The following is a 20,793-nucleotide window of genomic DNA, read 5'->3' as shown; positions in this document are numbered from 1 at the left end:
AATCGGAACGGAAGAGGTGGAAGGGACACCCCAAAGGTCATTCAGCCCAACCCCCTTCAATGCAGGCACCACAGCTAATGAATCCCTGATATTTGCCCCCCCCCCAACCTCTGTATAAAAAGCTCCAACGAAGGGGAGTCAAAGGACCACCTGTTTTTCTGAAGGGAGAGCCAGCACCTCTCTGAAGCTAAGCAGGTCTGAGTCTGGTCAGTGTCTGGATGGGAGACCCCCCCCAAGCCCCCCACCCTGGTCTGTGCCTCCCTGGGCTCCACCTCCAGAAGGAAGGTGGGCTGTGAAGGTAGGGAAGGGAAGAAATAAGGATCCTTTGCATCAGGCCAAGGTTGCGGTGGCATTTAAATGTCCTGGAGGCCGGTTGAGAGAGGTGTTGCCTTGTTCGCCGGTGGAAAGAGCAGGAACGCAAGACATGGGTAGCTGGTGAAAAAACAGTTTAAAATTAACTGTTTTAAGTTGGGCATCAACTTCCCCAACGCTGATTCTCAATTCTTCCATGGCCAGAAGACTGGAGTGGAAGGCCACCTTCAGATATACCGTATTTTTTGCTCTATAGGACGCACTTTTTCCCTTCTAAAAAGTAAGGGAAAATGTGTGGGCGTCTTATGGAGTGAATGCAGGCTGCGCGGCTATGCCCAGAGCCAGAACAGGGAGACGGAACGCTGCGCAGCGCTCCATCTTACTGTTCTAGCTTGGGGGTGGCTGCGCAAAGCCTCTGCAGGACAGTGGGGTGCCTCCCCCCCCCCTGCCCTGCGGAGGCTTCACAGGCTGTCCCCGAAGCCAGAACAGTGAGAGGCTATCCCAAAAGCCAGATCCCTCTCTTGCTGTTCTGGCTTCTGGGATTCAGAATTTTTTTCTTCTTGTTTCCTCCCCCCAAAACTAGCTGCGTCTTATCGTCCGGTGCGTCCTATAGAGCGAAAAATACTGTATATTCACTGAAGAAAGAGATTGAATCCTGCCTCTGTCTCTTTCTGTAACTCATGAACAAGCAGTTGGTGTCTGACATCATCAGAGGGTCCTGGGCAGTGTCTGAAATTCACCAGGCACATTTTGCACCTGGCTATCGGCCTCTTGCGACCCAGTGAAGATGTCCAGGCACCAGGATGATGCCCAATGTCTCCACCACCTGGAGGTGCATCCCTGGCGATCCTTGGTTCTTGACCGTTTTCACACATACTCACAGCACATCCTGAAGAATTCCATCAGTTGTATTTTATCTGCACAATCAGAATGAATTTCAGGGGTGGAAAAGTCTTATAAAAAACATGACTTTTGAGCCGTCCAGCCCCCCCAATGGCAACTGGGGGCGTTTTGTTTTGGCGCCTGTAACCCTTGTTTAAGGAGCCATTTGGTGCCTTGCTTATATATCTGAGTTTCTAGCACTGGTTCTGGGCCGTAAATCTCAGCCTGGGGGTCCAGCCCAACCCCAGAGGAGAGCAGCCATCCGCCCATTGCTCCCTCAGCCCCTGTGAGGGAGACCCTGTGGAGCCAAGTGACCCCCTCAGGCTCACCCCACTGTGCCCAGAGGAAGCCACCTGCCCCTCCCTCTTCGCCTGCCCAGCCATCCCACCAGCTGCCAAAAGACAGGGCCACTTGCCCACCTCTCCTCCTTGCTGCGAAGCTGTTCTTCTGACTCCCCCCCCCACGCAAAGTCCAGCCTCATTCAGTAAAGCCCTCTGCCCACCTGCAGCCAAAATACCTGAGACCTAAGCCCAGAGTGTGGCATTTGTGAATATCCCCCTCCTGCTCCAGTTGAAATTCTGACTGCGGGCTCCTGGGGGCAGAGACCTGGGATGGATCTACACACGGGGGGGGGGGGATGCTATAAATAAGTCAGAAATTAGGGTTCATTTGTTTTTTGTTATCATGATTATGTTAAACTGTGTAGAAAAGTTTTCTGCTCTGCGGCACCATCGGGTGTCACAGTGTTTTAACGCATGTAGAACGTTTTTTCTTTACTAATGTAGCCGAGTCCCGGGTTTTGACTCATGTTGCTCTGTTAAAACACCATGTGGCACGGATGGTTCCAGATGGAGGACAGTGGCAGCAGTGGCTGAGAGAGGTGGTGCCCTTTTGGGGTGCAAGGGAGACACACACCAACACACCCCCCGCCTTGTCCTTGGACGCCTCTGTGCCAGTGGCTGCTGTTCATTCCAAGGCCCAACACAGAACTGCAAAGCCTCCTAGTTATTTTTGCTTTTGGGTGTGGGGTTTATGCAATCTTGTTATCTTTCTGGTACGGAAATGCCTTTTTTCATATTACATTTGGCAGTGTGTTGTTTTGCTTTGTTGTTATGAAACAGATGTTTGCATCTTTTGGCTTTGAAATGCATTCCTGCTTTGTTTGTTTAAGTGTGACATTTTTCTGTGGAAAAACAGCATATAAATAAAAACAATGAATGAATGAATGAATGAATGATCCCCGGATGACAGATAAAGCACAGGGCCGTGGTTGGTGGTGTTGTTGTTTTTTTTAAAAAAAGTTGTGTTTCTTTATTCAATAATTATATTGATAGCTGAGTTGGGCCTTTACACAGCATATACATGAAGGGTGACCCACACAGGAGACGGAGGCTGGAGGGAGGCCCTTTCCTCCTCTTCCTCTTCTTCCTCCTCCTCCTCCTCTGCCCACCCCCCTCCTGCCTCCCCCCAGTCCTGCGAAGGGGCCTCTCTTCCTCATCTCACGTGAATGGCGGTGTTGGCTCCTTGGGGTGGGGCTCCTGTGTCTGGCCCATCCATGGCAAGCCTGGCATAGCACTGGCATCTGAGCAGCTCTGCAGTGGACATGGCGAGAAGAGGCAGCCCCAGCGGTGGCAAAGCTGTGACAGAGAGCCGAGGGAGCAAGCCGGCTGGTGGTGGAGGGCAGTGGCACGAGGAGGGAGGGGTCCTTTCTCTGGGGTACGACAGACACAGATAAATAACAAAGGGGACTTTTTCATTCCCGCTGGGCCACGGATGCAGCTGGCATTGAGGTGGCACTTTCTGTTGGCCTGGGCAGTGGCACCCCCCCCCCCGCCAGTCCTGGGGAGCTGTGTGGGGCAGAGGGCAGAATTCTGCCTTCCTCCCCACACTGCCTTGGGAAGAGAGAGAGAGTCTTGCAAGCTTTGTGCCACCCGTGGGTGGCAGGGAGGCCACGGGGCAGGGGGTGCCAGCAAGAGGAGAGCCTGGCGGCTGCAAGGGACACCCTGCCTGCGGTGTTGGCCCAGAGGTGGGAGGAGGGGGGGCTTGGCCGGGGCTGCAAGAGGGCAGTGTGGAGGGGTCCTCAGCTCTCCCTTCCCAGGCTGGAGGGAGGCGCTGCTTCAGCCAGCCCCCTTCCCCCGCCCAGAAGCCGCCTAGACCCCCAAGTCATCCTCATAGAGCAGGGCTGCGCTGAAGACAGTCAGTGGCTCGTCCGAGGAGCGGGCCAGCCGGCCGGAGACCAGGTCCACACAGAGAGTTTCTCCAGCCTCCATGGGAACGACGAGGGTGAAGACGGCCAGCGCTCCGGTGCTGGGCTGCCTCTCGGCCACCGGCTTGTTCTCCAGGCCTTCGGGCTGGTAGCCGGCCGAGTCGCTGCGGGCAATGGCCTGGTTGGAGCGGGAGAGGACCGCCTCAATCTTCTCCCCCCGGTGGCCTGTCAGGATGGCGCTGACCAGGTAGCGGCCAGGAAACGGAGCGGTGAAGATTCCTGCGCAGAGGAGAGGTCCGTTACAGGTGCCTGGCATTGGTCCTCCCACCTGCCTTGCACCCCACCCCAAGCACACACACCCTGGCTTTGTGAGCTCCAGTTCTTCAACCCCTGAGAACATCAGAACTTTAGGAAAGCCCACTGGATCAGGCCAGTGGTCCACCCAGTCCAGAATCCTCCTCTCAGAGTGTCCAACCAAATGCCCCCCCCCAACTGTCCTGTTTTACCATCCCAGATCACAGAAGGCGATGGCAGCTTCCGTTTGGATCCCAGAACGTCCCGTTTAAAACTGACACCCTGGTGCAAGTCAGCAGAGTCACGCCAGGGCACCTGCTGGGTGTGGGAAAGTTGAGGGTAGGAAGAGAGGATATATTGATTAAATAATATCCTTTCTCATTCACACTAGTGAGCTGGTAGCAGAGCACATTCCCCTGTTCATTTCAGGAAGCTGGGAGCAGCCAAGTACAACATTCCTTGTAATGCTAGAGAAGACATGCGAGGGAATGTTTGGTCCAGCCAGTCAAAACTTCCTGTTCCTCCTGGCTGGAGCATCCTTCCTTTTGCATGTGATAGAAGGTGGGCGTGACCTCACCTGTTCAGGTAACAAAAGGACAAGGCATGCTGCCACTCTCCCTCTTTTTCATTTCCCTTCTACGTTTGACCAGCTTCTGGCTAGGACTGCCCTGCTAGCTTCTCAGAGATCATTCCTCCCTATGGGATAGAGCCACATGTACATATTTGTAACTAAGTCTGCCTTCAGGAATCCAACTGTGAACTGATGTAAGTAAACTTCTTTTTATTGACTTTAAACAAGATTGTGGCATCTTTATTCTTTTAAGAGGAATTCAAGGAAACTTAACAGGAAAGTATAATTCAATCTGAGGCAGACCGAATTTTATAATAGTGAGAGGCTCACACGAGCCTGCAACCAGCTATCACGAGTCTGCAGCCAGCTATCTGCTGTGCATGTAAAAAGGGGAATGTAACTCTAGGTTAGGACAGATGTTAATAAACAATATATCCTCTCCTGCCACCCCGAACATTCCGACACACCTGTCTTTCTGAGGCCTTCCCACCCCAAGCCCCATCTTCTCCTTCCTGCATTTCCCAGCCCCTCACTGACCAGATTTCGGGTCGTAGGCGTCCCCATCGTTCAGCAGCACCCGGTCAAAGGCGATGGTCCCTGTCTCCACATGGCGGGCGGTCAGTGCTGCAGTGAAGGAGACCTTGGGCGTCGTTCCAGGTGGCCCAGGCAGGCCTGCAAGTGGACGGGGAGCAGGAGGAGGGTTGGGGAAACAGAAAAACTTTCAGGGACTTCTCCCTTTTTCCCTGCATTGACCACCCACAAGAAACTGGCTCTCAAGAACTGGCTGGTTTCTGTGCTGGCAACTCACTCTGTCTGTGCCTGCTTCCCTCATAACACCTGTTCTGCGTTTGTACGAATTCAGTCTCTTAGTGGGCACCACCTGCACTTCGGAACTCCCTGCCTCTTGATCAGGTTGGCACCTTCACAGGACTCTTTTTGGCGCCGGCTAAAAACATTCTTGCTTAGACAAGCCTGCCCAGATGTTTAGAAAGTTGACGCAACCCTGTTTTAAGTCTGTTTCTATTTCAACTTTTTAGATGTCTTAAATTACTGCCGTTCATTTTCCTTTTGATAATTTTATTGCTTTGTCTTTTTTGTAAGCCTGTTTGATGTGATTTTCTTCTTCTTTTACAATCAATAAATTTATAAATTTATGAAATAAATAACTAAATAAATCAAGACACTCCCACCCAGGCCTGTCCATTTGTCCAGCCGCTCCTCACAGCAGGGACCTGGGGACTCAGCCACATTAGTCAAAAAACAGCATTTTGAATGTGTTATAAACCTGCAACACCAGATGGCGATGGAGAGCAAAAAAAGTTCTAAGCGATCTTCCATAGTGTTTTTTATTCTTTCTTTTGTTTTAACGATTTAAATTCTGACTTTTATTTGTAGTGTGTTTTTTTCTGTGTGTAGATTCACCCCAGGGGCCATTCTGCAAGCTCTTGGGGAGGGCAGCTGTGTTGCACAGCCCAGGTTCAGCCCCTGATCTCTCCAGAGGGCAAAGACCCCGTTTGCCTCCCTGGGGAGGTATTGCTAGGTAGCCCTGAGCTCACTCTAAGGCTCTGCCTGAAGTCTCTGTTAGGATTTTTATCCACATGTTCTGCTCCAGTACGTAGCACTGTGTGTGAGAAAGGAAGTCTCAGCACTGTTGGGAGTTTAGTTTCAGTTCTGTGTGATGCTTTTCTGTACTGATGCTCAGAGAGAACAGACATGCAGATGGATTCTTTATATATACACTGTAAAATAAAGTAGTTTAGAGCTACTGGTTGTCTCTTCTGCAATGAGAAGCCAGAAGACAAGTCTGCTCCTCTCAGGAGGGAGGGGTTGCTTATCACGGGCCTCTCTGGACTGAGGGAGATTTACAGCCAGAGAGCAACCATCGGAGAGATGCCCCAGTGTCTTGGGAAGGTGGTGGCCTTCCCAGGTGTTTTTTCCAACAGTCCCAAGGCTCACCCCCCCCCAGACGCTGCCTTGAATGTAGCTTCCCCACAGAGGAGGGAACAGGGTATGTGGAGGCATGGGGAGATGACTGGCTGTGCTGGCTGCTGGAACCAGCCCCCCCCCCCTGCAGTGGACAGGAGCAGCAGCACCTCCACACACACACACAGACACACACACACCACCAGCCCTATCAGCTGTGCCCAGTCATTACCTTGTTCTCCGGGGAGACCTGCAAGAGACAAGGGAAGACGGGTGAGACTCACGGGGACAAGGGAGAGGTGGGAGTGGTCATCCCCATCCCACTTGTTAATTCATTAATTTCAATAATAATAATAATAATAATTTATTATTTATACCCCACCCATCTGGCTGGGTTTCCCCAGCCACCCTGGGCAGCTTCCAACAAAGTATTAAAATGCAGTGGTCTGTTAAACATTAAAAGCTTCCCTCAACAGGGCTGCCTTCAGATATCTTCTAAAAGTCTGGTAGTTGTTCTTCTCTTTGACATGTGGTGGGAGGGCATTCCACAGGGCGGGCGCCACCACCGAGAAGGCCCTCTGCCTGGTTCCCTGTAACTTGGCTTCTTGCAGGGAGGGAACCGCCAGAAGGCCCTCGGAGCTGGACCTCAGCATCCGGGCAGAATGATGGGGGTGGAGATGCTCCTTTAGGTGTACAGGACTGAGGCTGTTTAGGGCTTTCAAGGTCAGCACCAACACTTTGAATTGTGCTCGGAAACTTATTATTGTTATTATATTTATTCGGATCCCGCCTTTGAACCCAGGCCAGGATTCAAGGCAGCTTGCACAAATTAAGACACAGGGAAGAGATGCAAAGCTAAAAACATATCACAGATCATTGCTAAAAAGTAATTAAACCCTAACAGAATGAAAACAAATCTCTTAAGATACAGATAATACCGTATTGGCCCGAATATAAGCTGCACCCGAATATAAGCTGCATCTTTAAAATGGGGGGGGGGAGGAAAAGCTCCCAAATATAAGCTGCTCCCTTCCTTGCTGCTCCTGGCTGCGTACTATGGGGGCGGGGGGGGGGGAGTTGGGCTGCCTTGCCAGCAGCCTTTCCCCTTCCTCGCTCTCTCCCTCCCCGGCCTTGGGGGAAGAAGACAGGGGACTAAGCATGGAGCGAGCGCCGCTTTGCCACACTCCTGGTGCTGTTTGCCCTGTGCTCTTAGCTGCATATCGTAAGGTTGTAAATATAAGCCATACTTTAACTTTTCACGGTTGGAATTTGGAGGAAAAGTGAGGCTTATATTTAGGCCAATACGGTAAAAACAGTCCCGCACTATTACAAGCCCTTTGCTTTAAAAATAAAATAAAATAGTCAGTTCCCAAATGCCTGTTGGAATAAGGGAGTCTTTAGCTGCCGGTGGAAAGACAGCAAGGAGTGAGCCAGTCAACCTTCTCAAGGCAGGGGGTTCCTAAGATTCCTAGGAGCCACCACCAAAAAGGCCCTCTCCTGCCTCTGCAACAAGCAGGCCTGGAGCTATTAATGAATGGAGCCCCCAACCCCCTAGAGACAAGACTGGGTGCTCTCCAGAAGGGAGGCTGGGGGGGGGTCATGTGTGGTCAACCAGGCAGGTGTGCACACCTGAGGTGGTGGAGAAGGCCTCTGGTGGAGGGGGGCTGTGGGGTTGGCAGCTGCCACTCACGCAGCTCAGTCTCAGATGGGGCAGAGCAACCCAGCATGGGGCAGGGAAGGGGACCCCCTCCCAGTGCCCCTCCCCCTCTATCCAGGAGAGGGCACCAGCCCACTGCAGCACATGGAGGGTTAATTGTTCTGGGGAGACTCTTGTGACCTTCCAAAGGCCCCGATCCCCTGGCGCTCCCAGGGCAAGGAAAGGGGTGTTGGGACACAATGGGCTCTGGGAAGCCAAGCAAACCCCAAATTGTAGAGTTGGAAGGGATTCCCAAAGGTCATCTAGCCCAACCCCCTTCCGAGGTAGGCACAGAACCATAGGAAGGGACCCAGAGGGTCATCTTGCTGTCAGACACCATGATGCAAAAACTCAGCCTGGCCAGTTGCTCACCTGGAGGCCCCACAGAGCCGGTCCTTCCGTCTTTGCCAGGGGGCCCAGCTGGGCCTACGGGCCCCTGCTTCCCCATGGGGCCCTCCAGTCCAGGGGGCCCGGGAGGTCCTGTGGATGGAGAAGAACATTAGATGTCTAGGCAGAGACAGAGGCAAGAGGGGCCCCCTGCCCCCTGCCGTCCGCCCCAGAGTGTGTACCTGTGAAATCCTGCAGGGTGAGGCCGTGCAGCTGCCCCTGCAAGGTCTGGAGGGAGCCGTTGAGGGTGCTGAGCCGGCGGTGGATGGTGCCCAGCTGGCTGCCATGGATCTTGTCCAGGAGGGCTCCGTGGGTCTGCAGGGTCCCGTTCACCTCCCGCAGGCAGCCCCACAGGGCCGAGACGTGCTTGTCCAGCCCCTCCTTGATCTTGCGCAAGCTCCCGGAGACGGTGTCCAGCCTCTCGCACGCCCCCTCCAGCTTGGCCAGCCTCTCCGCCAGCCCCCCGGAAGCCCGCCGGCAGTCGGAGGCCTCCACGCGCAGGGCGCCCCCAAAGCGCTGCACCTCGCGCCCCAGCACCTGGAAGCGCTCCTCGCTCTCGCTGACGTGCTCCGTCACCTCCTGCTGGACCCGGTTGATCTCGGCGATGATGTGGTCCTTGGTGGTGCCCAGCTCATGGATGTCCGTCTGGTGCTTCTCCACGGTGGCCTGCAGCCCGGCCAGCGTCTCGTTCAGGGAGCTGAAGCCCAGGATGACCTCCGACAGCTCGCCCTGCAAGGACTGCAGGTGGATGCTGGAGCTGCCCCCGATCACGCTGAAACCGTCCAGCGGCCGGGAGGCGTCCCCTGCCTCCTTGCCCAGGTCAGGGCGCCGCCCAGGAGGCTGGCAGGCGGCTTGGCAGACCTCCACCTCGGACCGCAGCTGGCCCACCTCCTCGCGCAGCTGGGCGCACTCCTGTCCGCAGGAGAGCTGCTCCAGCCCCCGGACCTCCTTCTCCAGCTCCTCCAGACGCTGTCGGGTCCGGTTGGCCTGCAGCACCAGCTCGGGGGGCCCGGCGCTGACGGAGACCACCATGCGGTTCTCCAGCTCGCCCACCTCCCCTGCCAGTCGGCTGAGGGCGTCGCTGTGGGAGCCCACCAGACCCTGCAGGCTGCGCAGCTTCCCCGAGACGTCCAGCTGGTGGAGGTTGCTGCCCAGGACGCGCAGCTGCCCCTCCGTGTCCAGCAGCCTCCGCTCCAGGTCGCTCAGGATGGTGCTGATCTGAGAGTCCTGGTTGCCCGCAGGGGCGCAGATCTGCGTGCAGGCGTGGGCCGTGCTGTGCACCCGCTCCAGGGCCCCCTGCTGCTGCAGGCTGCTGTCCTTCAGGGCGCCCACATCCCTCGACAGGTTGGCCAGCGCCCGCCCCACGTGGCTCTGGAAGTCGTTCAGGCGGGAGAACGCCGAGTCCAGCTGGCCCTCCGCACGGCGCAGCCGCTCGTCCGCCCCTTCCAGCATGATCTGGAGGTCCCCAAAGTGCTCCTCCAGGCTGCGCTGCGTGGTGTTGACCCGGCTCTCCACCTCCGACATGCGCCGGTCCACGCTCCACGGAGGCGGCGGGGGTGTCCTGCGCCCGGCCAGGTGCTCGCTGAGGGCAGAGAGGGCCTCCGTGACGGCGTCGAGGCGCCGCTCCAGCCCGCTCACCCTGCTCTCGGCCCGGGCACAGCAATCCTCGGGCGGCTGGGAGGCCAGGCGGCTGACATGTTGCCGGACGGTGTCCACAGCATCCCGGTTGCGCTGGTCCACGGAGGCCACCAGCTTCTCCAGAGCCCGCATTCGGTCCTGGTCTTCCTCCCGCTGCTGCCGCAGGTCGAAGACGCCCGTCACGCAGGAGGAGCAGGTTTCGTGGATGGTGCGCTCCACCTCCCGCAGGACCTCGCTGTGGACGTCTGTCCCGCCTCCCTGGGCCACCCCCTGCCCGTTCTCGTGGTTGGAGATGCGGTTGTCCAGGCGCTGCAGGTGGCGCTGGATCTCGTTGAGGGTCTCCTTCATTTCCGGATGGGCGGCTGCATCCGCCGGCTGCTTGCCGTTCAAGGAGGACTCGACAGCCCTGCGGACGTCCTCGGCCAGTTTGGTGTTGCTGGTCTCCATGGTGGACTGCAGGTCCTGCAGCTGTTTGCTTAGGTGCTGAACTTTCTCTTCCAGCTGCCGGACCTTCTCAGAGTCCCTGTGCCCTGGGGGGGGGGGAGAGAGAAGAGAGCCACATCAGGACACCTCCACTCAGGTCTGTCACCTGGCAAAGCAACTGCTCCACCCAGCAGGGAATCAGGCCCTCTGTGCAAGGGAACTAAGCTACACTGTGCTGATCCTGAGCTCCCATCTAAGGTCTTGCAAAGATGCTTTGAGAATGTGCAGGAATGGAAACACCTGGATCAGGAGAGACAAAATTGGGCTCAGCTCCACAGACTGAATTTACTAAATGCCTCTTTCAAAGCTAACCTCCAAGGCTGAGGTTATGAGCTTAAATCTCCCAAGAGTTGGTCAGCCTCACATAACCAACATGCTTGAGTCTAATTAAGGCATGAAGGTGTTAATACCATAGAGTAAGCTGTCCTGCCAGGCTTAGCTAGCTCCACTTCCCTTATGGCTAATCAAACCTATTGTTCTGCCAGTCTGCTAGTGAAGAGGTTTGAGTTGCTCCAGCTCAGACCGCATGGCTCTCACAAGCCACTCTTCAGTTCCTTTGCCGATAATTTAGGAACTTTCACCACTTTCTAAGACTTTCTAATTTTTACTGCCGGTTCCACTTCTCTGAAGCACATGAACCTGACCATTTTTAACTTAACAAGTGTGTGGTCTCTTTCCTTTGCTGGGGGGAGAGGGAAACTTTGGAACTCACATTAAAGGGCATATTTTAAAGGTTTAAGAGCTGGGGTTCTCTCGCCAAAGAGTACTTGCCCCAAACTTAGAGCTCTGCATCCAGGAATTCTCTCACATATATGACCCAGCACATCTCGTGCCACCTGGGCTGGCATTGTGACATTGGTGACTTGGCCTGCAGTGGTGGGGGGAGGTGAGGGTCCTGCCCAGTGTGTGGGTCCAGCCCCCCGCCTCATCCTCCTGGGTTGGGGTGGCAGAGCATCTCCCCCCTGGATCCTGCCCGGGGTACCTTCTCCGCCAAGACCGCTGAGAGTGTTGCTGAAGCCAGAGAGGTTGGGACGGACGGGCTGAGTTCGTGGGCGGGGCGTGGTGGGCGGCACCCCACCTTCGGCGCAGTCGTCACCCGAGTAGCCGGGGCAGCAGCGCCACTCCATGTCTGAGACAGTCTTGTAGGCCACCTTGTAGCGAGGGCGAACGAAGCTTCGATACCTGCTGGTTGGGAGAAAGAAAAGCACTGGTATCCGGACTGGGACTGGGACTGGGACTGGGGCAAGGGGTGCCCTGGGTGTTTCAGATAGCTGCCAGTTAGGGATTCTTCAGCTGTGATTCCTGCGTTACAGGGGGTTGGGCTACAGGACCTTTGGAGGTCCCTTCTGTGGGATGTGACATCACAGAAAGCAGTCAAGTACAACATTTCCTGTTTGGCCAGATTGGACCCACAGGGGGATGTTGCTCCAGCCAGGAGGACTTCCTGTCACACCTGCGTGTGACCAGGTAGATGGATGTGACCCTGGGAGACCCCATAAAAGGGCTTGGTCTTGATGCTGCTCTCTTGCTGCTCTTTTGCTGTCTGCTGGCCCTCAGCCAGCAGCACATGGGCTCAATTCTCATATGGGAGAAACTCACACTCTCTTCTGTAACTATAAACTAAAGCCTGCCTTCAGGATCATACTGTGAGCTGGATGTAAGTAAACTTCTTGTTACTTTTAAGAGAAGACTGTTGTGTCTTTATTCTTTTTAAGAGGGAATAAAAGGGGAATTAACCAGGAACAAATCCAATCTGGACAAGCCAGACTGGATTGCTTAACTCAAGAGATTCTAATGAATCTACCAACCAGCTTCCTGCTATATACAGGGGAATGTATTCTGCTACCAGCTCACTAGCATGAGAGAGAAAGGATGATATTATTCACGACATTTCCACACCTTCCAGTTCTACAGTTTTATTACTCCAGGCATGTCCAAAGTCCGTTTTGGGGGTCTATTCCAGCCCATCGGTCAATTTAATCCTATTAAATTGTATTTTATTAATCAGAGTCCAATCCTTCCTTGCTTTGGGAACACTACAATGGAGGGTCTGCACACTCTGTCCTCCAAATCAGCACAGCAGAGGAGAAGGCCAGAGACTCCCTCTGCAGGCACTGACTGGCAGACGCACCCGTCTCTCCTGGGCAGCTGAAGGAGCCTCCTCCTCCTGCAGTCCTGAAGATGCCCACCAGGGGGCAGGCAACCCCTCCCCGCCCGCCTGGGCCATCTGGCTCCCGCTGGGCAGCCTCTTCCCTTGATGGGCTGGGCACGCGCCAGGCAGCAGCCACAGGCATCCGCCACTCCACCCCATCTGCCCACGGAGGCCGTGACCCCGCAGTGCCCCACCCAGGCAGCCAGCAGCAGCACAGCCCACCACCAGCCCTCCGTGCCCCCCTCCAGTTCTGCTTCCCCACACTCACGTGATGACGCGGGGGCACTGGAGCTGCCCCCAGACGCACGGCTGGTAATCTGGCTTGACGTAGGTGTCCACGCCATCCTCCACGACGCAGCTCACGCTGCGAGAGACCACATAAGCACACCAGTTCCTGTAGCAGAGAGAGAGAGAGAGAGAGAGACTGGTTGCAGGAGGCACTGAGAAGACCCCCCCCCCCGCCCCACACTGGTTTCGGTCTGGCCCACAGCAGCAGACCCAGAGCAAGCCCCACGCCAGACCTCCACATTCCAGGAAGGCCTCTGTTGCAGGCGGACACGGAAGGCAGGGGTGAAAAGGAGCCAAGGCGCCAGAAGCCCCGGGTTCAGTGCCAAGGCTTCGCCCTCCGAGAGGTTCTCTGCACGCATGCAGAGTGTGCTCTGTTCTCAAAAACCACCCTGCCCAGAAAGAGCTGAAGAACAGAAGAACAGAAGCATCGCTCTGGTGGATCAGGCCCATGGCCCATTGAGCCCAGCGTCCTCTTCTCACAGTGGCCAACCAGGTGCCCCCTGGGAAACCCACAAGCAGGATCTGTGCAAGAGGGCATCACTTTCCCCCTCCTGTCATTTCCAGGCATTCAGAATCATCTGCAGAGCATGGGCGTTATGCTGACACACACACCCTCCTCCATAAACAGGTCTAATCCTCTTTTAAAGCCATCCCAGTTGGTGGCTGTCACTGGCTCCTATGGGAGGGAGTTCCACAGGCTAACCCATTTACTCCAACCCACTTGGGGTGGAAGAGCTGAGCTGCTCCTGGAGGCTTTGAGGCAAAGAGCCGCAAGCTCTTTTTCGGAAATCAAATTCCAGTGTCTCAGGCCAGGAGGGAAGGGAGGTCAGCCAGAGGCTGGCGCCTTGGTGGTGCTCTCTCCTGGTCTAGGAAACACCTCAGCAGAGCCGCATCCTGGCCATGAAAACCCACATCTGGTCCCTCCCTGTTCCCATGCTCAGCTGGTCTCCACACCCACCAGTATTGGCATCCAGGGCTTCAGATGCGCCTTCAAGCTTAGAATACCGTAGAATCATAGAATTGGAGAGTTGGAAGGGACCCCCAAGGGCAATCTAGTCCAACCCCCTGCAATGCAGGAATCGCAATCCTGACAGATGGACACCCACACTTCCACAGCCCTCATGTAAAAAGGTACAGTAAAGGCCCCCGGGATGGTTGGGTGCAGTCAAAGGTGACTATGGGGTTGTGAGGGAGCTGGCGTTTGTCCACAGACAGCTTTCCGGGTCATGTGGCCAGCAGGACTAAACAGTTTCTGGCGCAACGGGACACCATGAGCGCATGGAAACGGCATTTACCTTTCCACTGCAGTGGTACCTATTTATCTACTTGCACTGGTGTGCTTTTGTACTGCTAGGTTGACAGAAGCTGGGACAGAGCGAAAGGAGCTCAGTCATGCGTATTCAAACTGCCAACCTTCTGATCGGCAAGCCCAAGAGGCTCAGTGGTTTAGACCACAGCCTCAAGCAGGATGCAAGCGCAGTAACAGCAGCCCCTAACTGTGACCCTCAGCAACTAGTATTCAGAGACACCCTTGGAGAGATACCTTGGCCTTGATGTGGTCCCAGATAACCTGTTGCTCCCCTTCCCGTTTTCACCCAAGTCCTCTCCAGGGGCCAGTGGAGGTGGACTAGTCCTGCCTTCCTTTCCTTCAACAAATCCCAACTCTAAACCCCTCCCCCCCCCCCAGTTCTTTTGCATCTGAATGGGCAAGAGCTGATTGCTGTGGCTTTTTCTGCAAATGGGCAAGAGACAATTGGGTGGGAAGGTCACAGCATGCACTATGGTGTGTTGTTGTTGTTGAGTCCTGTCCCACCATCTCGTCCCCTTCTCCTTGTGCCCTCCATCTTTCCCAACATCAGAGTCTTTTCCAGGGACTCTTCTCTTCTCCTGAGGTGGCCAAAGTCTTGGAGCCTCAGCTTCAGGATCTGTCCTTCCAGTGAGCACTCCAGGCTGATTTCCTTCAGAATGGAGAGGTCTGATCTTCTTGCAGTCCATGGGACTCTCAAGAGTCTCCTCCAGCACCAGAATTCAAAAGCATCAATTCTTCGGTGATCAGCCTTCTTGATGGTCCAGCTCTCACTTCCATACATCACTACTGGGAAAACCAGAGCTTTAACTATACGGACCTTTGTTGGCAAGGTGATGGCTCTGCTTTTTAAGATGCTGTCCAGGTTTGTCATTGCTTTTCTCCCGTTTCCTTAGATGGCTCTTAATTCCCACCACACTGTAACCTAAACTTCAGAAGTTCCTAGTTGCTTCTAGGATGAAAATAATAAGTGACAGTTTTTTAGAGAGCAGAAGGGAGCATGGAAGAAGGTTGGTGTCTCACGGCGCAGGACTCTCTTCCCAACATTGCCTGTGGCCAAAGAGTTCCAGGAGGTTCTGGTCTTAATTCCAAAACCTGCAAAGTCTATCTGACCACATGCAACAGGCTCATTCTAAAGAAGATGTACCAAACGCACAACACCATGTCTCTTTCAACTTGCTAAACTCGAGCGAGACGTGAAGGCTTGGGAACCGACCAGCTGATTCATGGTCCTGCACTCTGGATCAAGCCCTCCCCGATCCCAGATTAACTCCACTCGTTCTTCTGCTTAGTGTTTTACAAAGCTCTGTCTAAATTAATTAATTAGAAAGAGAAAGCTTTTCCCTCCCTCTTTCATAACAGTAGAACTCCTAGATGTTCAATGAAGCTGAAGGTTGGAAGGTTCAGGACAGGCCAAATAAAGTCCTTCTTCATGCAGTACAGAGTTAGACTGTGGAACTCCCTGCCACAGGAAGCAGAGGTGGCGACCAGCTTGGATGGCTTCAAAAGAGGATTAGACAAATTCATGGAGGAGGAGAGGACTATTAAGGGCTACCAGCCACAGTCAAAAGCAGCAATGCTTCTGAATGTCAGTTGCTGGAAACGGCAAGAGGGGATAATAATAATAATAATAATAATAATAATAATAATAATAATTATTATTATTATTATTATTTATACCCTGCCCTTCCCAGCCAAGGCCGGGCTCAGGGCGGCTAACACCAAGTATAAAACAATTGATTAAAATACAACTTAAAAACAAAATTAAGTACAACATTAAAATGCAGCCTCATTTCAGTAGAAACTCAAATCAAAAACTTTTTGGGGATGAAAATGTCAAACCTTCACCAAGGCCAACCATCCAGACTGGTCCTACGTGGGCCAGAAAAAGCCAGGGAAGTCCCAAATAGGAGTTCCATCACAGAAGGAGAAAGGAAAAAGGAAAGAAGGAAAGGGGATCAAGTTGATTCCAAGCCAAAAGCCAGGCAGAACAACTCCGTCTTACAGGCCCTGCGGAAAGAAATCAGATCCTGCAGGGCCCTGGTCTCATGAGACAGAGCGTTCCACCAGGCCAGAGCCAGTGCTAAAAAGGCCCTGGCTCTGGTTGAAGCCAATTTAACTTCCTTAGGGACCTCTTGGGTGTTGCTATTTAGGGACCTTAAGGTCCATAATGCCTCTCTTGTGCTCAAATCCTGCTTACAGGCTTCCTGCAGGCATCTGGCTGGCCACTGTGAGAACACGATGCTGGCCTAGATGGCCCATTGTCCTAACGAGAAGGGTCCTGAGCAGAGGAGAGATGTGGCACGGATGGGGCAGAGGCATCGGAGTGAAGTTCTTCAGAGAGCAGGCCCCACTGATACAGCCTGGGACTTTGCTCAGAAGGGGTTGTCCCACGGGAGCAGGGAAGGCGTCTCCAACCCTCGTTTCTTGGAGATGAGCAATAGAGGATGTGGCTTCAGCTGGGAATCTCCCTTTGCTTCTCTCCACGGGACGAAGGCGGCTCTTTTCTGGCAGAGGACGCATAAAGGGGGGGCATTGCTCCACGGCCACCCCCTCCCTCCATGCGCAATTGCAGCCATTGGGGGCTGGTCCATAGGGGGAATGGGGCCCTTCCCCACCAGCCCCTGCCTGCTCTTTCCTTCTGCACTTAGATATATCATCTTTTTTCCTCGAAGGATCTCAAGATCTCTTCTCACTTAATCCCCACGACAACCCTGTGAGGAAGGTGAGGCTGAGAAAGGAAGGGACCGGCCCACAAGGTCACACCCGGCGAGCTCTGTGGCCAAAGGTCCTAGTCTGACACTCTAACCACTGCACCACAATGCCTCTCACAAGCCCTGGCCCCTCAGCGTCTTCCTCCGCCTCCTTTTGGCCCTCCTAAAAATCAGCATGGAGGAAGAGGATGGGGTCAAAGCTATGAGATGGCCCTGCCTCTCATTGGTCCAGGCTCTGCCCACCTGGCCTCTCCACCTCCCCCCCCCCCAGTCCCAATGGGCACCAGTCACCACCTGGTCACGGCTGGGTGCTGGCAGAATTGGGGCTGCTGCGTCGAGGAGACATTGGTCTCCCTCGTCCAGGGACCTTTGATCAGGGAGGGGTGGCCTGGCTGGGATGGGCGGGGGGGGGGAGAGGCCAGAGGAATTGCCTCCAGGCTTTCCGAGCTGACCCTGATCTGAGCCAACATTAAGGCTTCCCGGCAGCTGGTTAATATTTGCCGGTTTCACCTCCTCACCTTCCCCGCTGCTGTCTCACAGGAAGTCCCCTTTCCAGCATTTTTTGCTGGGTGAGTCAGGGCTCAGCCCCAAAAGGCTTTCCGCGTGGAATAATCACAGGGGGCGCCTCTGAGGGCGTGCAGAGTGCTTTTCCTGCACTGCAGCCACAACGGGAAGGGTTTCATTTCGTGGGGGGGGGGGCAACCCCTCGCAAGCCTCAACCCAGCCTGTGTCTCTGACTCTCTTTCTCCATGGGGGGGGGGGCTATCTCCCAGGCGCCCCCGGAGGTATCGCCCCCATCCTTCGGGGATTTCTGGAGGACGGTTCAAGCCCCTCGGCTCTGCCAAACCTTTGAGCTCCGAGACAGTTCGACTTCGGTCTAGCTGCTATTTTGGTTTCAAGTCTGCGCACAACCTCCTAACATTGTTGGACTCGCTTCATTCCTTTTAAACAATTTATACTGCTTGGCTGAAACTGTCTCGAAGCAGAGGGCAAGAAACGGAACACCAAAAAGGTAAAACTATAAAGCCAGACTTCAGTTAAAATGCCTGCTGGATTTATTTATTTTTTAAGAAGTCTTCAATAGGTGGCAAAAGTTCAACAGGGAGAGTCTGACCTCAACTGGAATACAATTCCCGGTGAACACAAACCCAAGGGGATGGGGGGCTCTATGGGGTGGGGGTCTAGCCGTGACTCCCCTGGAGACCTCAGCGATCTGGCAGGGGAGCAAGGGATCGGGTGGTCCTCCTGGCCTATTCCTGGCTGGATTTACCTGTTGCTGCAGCAACGCTACTCGGAGGGTCTGAATAGCTGCCTTCCATCCCGTCGCGAATCCATAATCTCGGGAGCCCCCAAACCTGCCCACGAGGAGGGGCCTGGCGAGGAGAAATCTGGGAAAGACCCTCCCCTCCCCCGCTCCTGGGTTGGTCTGGGAATCTCCCGGAGTAATAAGAAAGACCGAGGGGGGGGTGAAGGTGGCCTACAGAGAAGAGCCCCTCTTTGGCGGCATCCCGCCCCCTCCCTTGTTGCTTTTACTATCTGCCCGGAGGCGATGCTGCCGCCGCCGCCCCCCCCCCACTCCGGCTGTTGGGGTTGCAGCCTCAGACTTGCAACGTGCCCCACTTGCCCCCCGCCCCAGACTGGCTTTCCCGACCACCCCCCTTCTGCCAAGCCTGCCACCCACCCAAACCTTCGTCTCGCCTCTCCCGCAGAGTCCTTCAGGGAGTCTCACCCCCCCCCCCCAGCCTCCGGCCAAGCGCCCCGGGGCGCGCCGTCCCCTGCCCGGACTCCGAAGCAGCCACGTCCCAAGTCCCCGCGGACACGCCCCGGCCCAGCGCCCGCAGGCCATCCCCCACCGCCCGGGAGGAGCCTGGCTCGGGTCGGACGGGGCCCCCATCTCTTCATGGCGACGGGTTCTAAGGCCTGTTGGCACGACCCCGCCTCATAGAGCCCCCCATCATCCCCTTGGTCGCACAAGGCCCTCCAGAGCCCCGGCTGGAGCTGGGGGGGGCGTAGGATGTTCAAGAAGCCCCCAGCCCTGCTCCGTCTTCCCGCCCCCTCGAGCTGGTCCGGGACTTCCAGCCTCCAGCGCCCCTCGCTCTCTTGGCGGCTGCCTGGCAGGCAGATGAGCCCTGCCTGAAAGGCGAGCGCGGCTGCCAGCCAGAGCAGGCAACGCGGGCTGGATGCGCCCCTGGCCCGCTTCTCCCCCCCTCTCTCTCTCTCGGCCTCTGCCCCCCTGCGCGCCGGCTTACCTGTGGCGACTGGCCACGCGCGCCCCTCCGTTGGCCGCCTGCCCGGCGCCCTGGACGTGCGCGGCGAAGGGCAGCCCGGCGCCCGTGTAGAGGCTGTAGCGGGGCGGGTAGTTCATGGTGCCCGCCGGCCCGGCCAGCAGGCCCCACCAGAGGCAGAGCCACGCGGCGGCGGCGGCGGCCCCGGGGCCGGCCATCCCGGCGCCTGGTGCTTGGGGGTCCCGTCGAGGGGGCGGTCAGCTGCGCATGGCGGGGGCCCCCGACGCCAGCCCGGGACTCCCTCCTGGCTCTGCGCTCGCTCTGGGCTCCGCCTGGGCGCGCAATGACAGCTTCGCGAATTTGGCGAGGCGAGCGGGTGGCTCACGCCCCCCCGACTTCCTGCCTGGCCGGCCTGGGCCCCCGCGCCCCGCCGCCGCCGCCGCCCATCGCGGGCTTCCCCGCTCCCTCGGCCCGGGCTGGCCTTGGCTAGCCCCCCAGCTCGCCCCCCTCGCCTCGCCAGCCAGCGCCCGACCACCGCCTGGAGGGGAGTTTCGGCCGCTCCTTCGGGCCGCCCCCTCCGCTCCGCGCTCTCCTCGCTGCGGCTGCCGACATCTGCTTCTCGTTACTGTCGGGGCCGGGAGGAGGAGGGGTGGGGAGGAGGCGCGGGGAGGGGGCGGGCGCGGGCCGGCAGCCAGCCCGCACGGCCCCGGGGGGACGCGCGGCGCGGCTACCGAGCGAGGTGCCTGCCACGGGGCGGCTGGCCACGACCCACCACGCCGCGGGGGCCCCGTCGGGGCAGCCCCTCCGCCGCTGCTCCGGGTGGATTCCTGGCCCTCGTCCCACCCCAGGCGTCCCACGTCACTAGCCAGGAGAGTTGCCAGGCAGCAATCCGTCTGGACGGTCCCAGGGGGTGTGTGTCACGTCTGAGACAGGGAAGCCTTTGTTTCTTAGACCTCCCCGGCTGGTTCCTGCCTGCCAAGATCGCTTCTGGGATCTCTTTCATCCCCATCGATCCCTCGGGGACAAGACCCCGGCCCTGAAATAACCTCCGTCCGTCCCACGCCTGTCCAGCCAGGCTCTCCCGGGACCCCAGCCCCACCAGGCGCGAAGACCACGAGGCAGGAAGGCAGGGGTCATCCCACGGGGAACCTCGGAGGCCTGCGGGAGAGGCTGACCCAGCGCAGGCTGCCAGGAGGCTCAGCGACCCCCCTGCCCCCTTCCCTAGGAAGGCCAGTCTTCTGCCTGTGAGGTGAGGCAGCCCTCTGGAGCTACAAGTCCCAGTGCCCTTAGAGAACTATAGTTCCCTGGGTTCTTGCAGCGCGGAGGAAGCCATGTCCTTTAGAAGTATGGCATGTAGACAGCCAGTCTCAAATTGAGAGATAAGAACAATTGTGTTCCCCACTGTCTGGTATTCCGAGGTAGACTGCCCTTGGGCATGGAGGTTCTGCAATCGATATGGAGAGCCAATGAACCAAAGAAGGACCAGCATCCTGTCCACCCAATGCCCAGTGCCTCTGGGAGCTGGCAAGCAGGACCCAGGTCTCCCCCCGCCCTCTCCAGCAGCAGCAGCAACCCTTGTTGTGGTCTCAGGGCAGTTCACAGCGCTAGGAAAAGGCTGGTCAGTGTGGGCAAGGCTGGGCCAGGAGAACCAATGGACAGACTGGGCAAAAGGGCAGCTGTCTGTGTTCCTGCGCATGCCAGGCCCTGACCAGAGGT

At 56.4% G+C, this 20,793-nt stretch overlaps 1 protein-coding gene across 2 annotated transcripts; it reads right to left on the bottom strand.

Moving 5' to 3' along the window:
* Positions 1 to 2,472: 2,472 nt before the first annotated feature.
* Positions 2,473 to 19,490, bottom strand: EMILIN1 (elastin microfibril interfacer 1). Of its 2 annotated transcripts, none has more exons than XM_081854568.1 (8): positions 19,102 to 19,490; positions 12,813 to 12,938; positions 11,375 to 11,577; positions 8,454 to 10,439; positions 8,257 to 8,364; positions 6,421 to 6,438; positions 4,803 to 4,937; positions 2,473 to 3,679 (listed from the first exon to the last, which is right to left on the bottom strand). In XM_081854568.1, the coding sequence occupies exons 1-8, from the start codon at positions 19,293 to 19,295 to the stop codon at positions 3,345 to 3,347; spliced, it is 3,105 nt and encodes a 1,034-aa protein (XP_081710694.1). In that variant the 5' UTR covers positions 19,296 to 19,490; the 3' UTR covers positions 2,473 to 3,344. The 2 variants fall into 2 exon arrangements, with proteins under 2 accessions (XP_081710694.1, XP_081710695.1); XM_081854569.1 differs by having other exon boundaries at positions 11,375 to 11,574; positions 19,102 to 19,488.
* Positions 19,491 to 20,793: the final 1,303 nt, after the last annotated feature.

The sequence above is a fragment of the Podarcis erhardii genome, assembly GCF_964252035.2.
Source record: "Podarcis erhardii genome assembly, chromosome: 3".
In the NCBI taxonomy this organism is placed as follows: Eukaryota; Metazoa; Chordata; class Lepidosauria; order Squamata; family Lacertidae; genus Podarcis; species Podarcis erhardii.
The sequence above is the reverse complement of the archived record's forward strand: the minus strand, read 5'-3'. Positions and strand labels throughout refer to the sequence as shown.

Coding starts and splice junctions, on each gene's coding strand:
- EMILIN1 (XM_081854568.1), bottom strand. CDS start 19,295: ATGGCCGGCCCCGGGGCCGCCGCCGCCGCCGCGTGGCTCTGCCTCTGG. Junction 12,939..19,101: donor CGCGTGGCCAGTCGCCACAG/GTAAGCCGGCGC, acceptor TCTCTGCTACAG/GAACTGGTGTGCTTATGTGG. Junction 10,440..11,374: donor CAGCGGTCTTGGCGGAGAAG/GTACCCCGGGCA, acceptor CCCCCCCCCCAG/GGCACAGGGACTCTGAGAAG.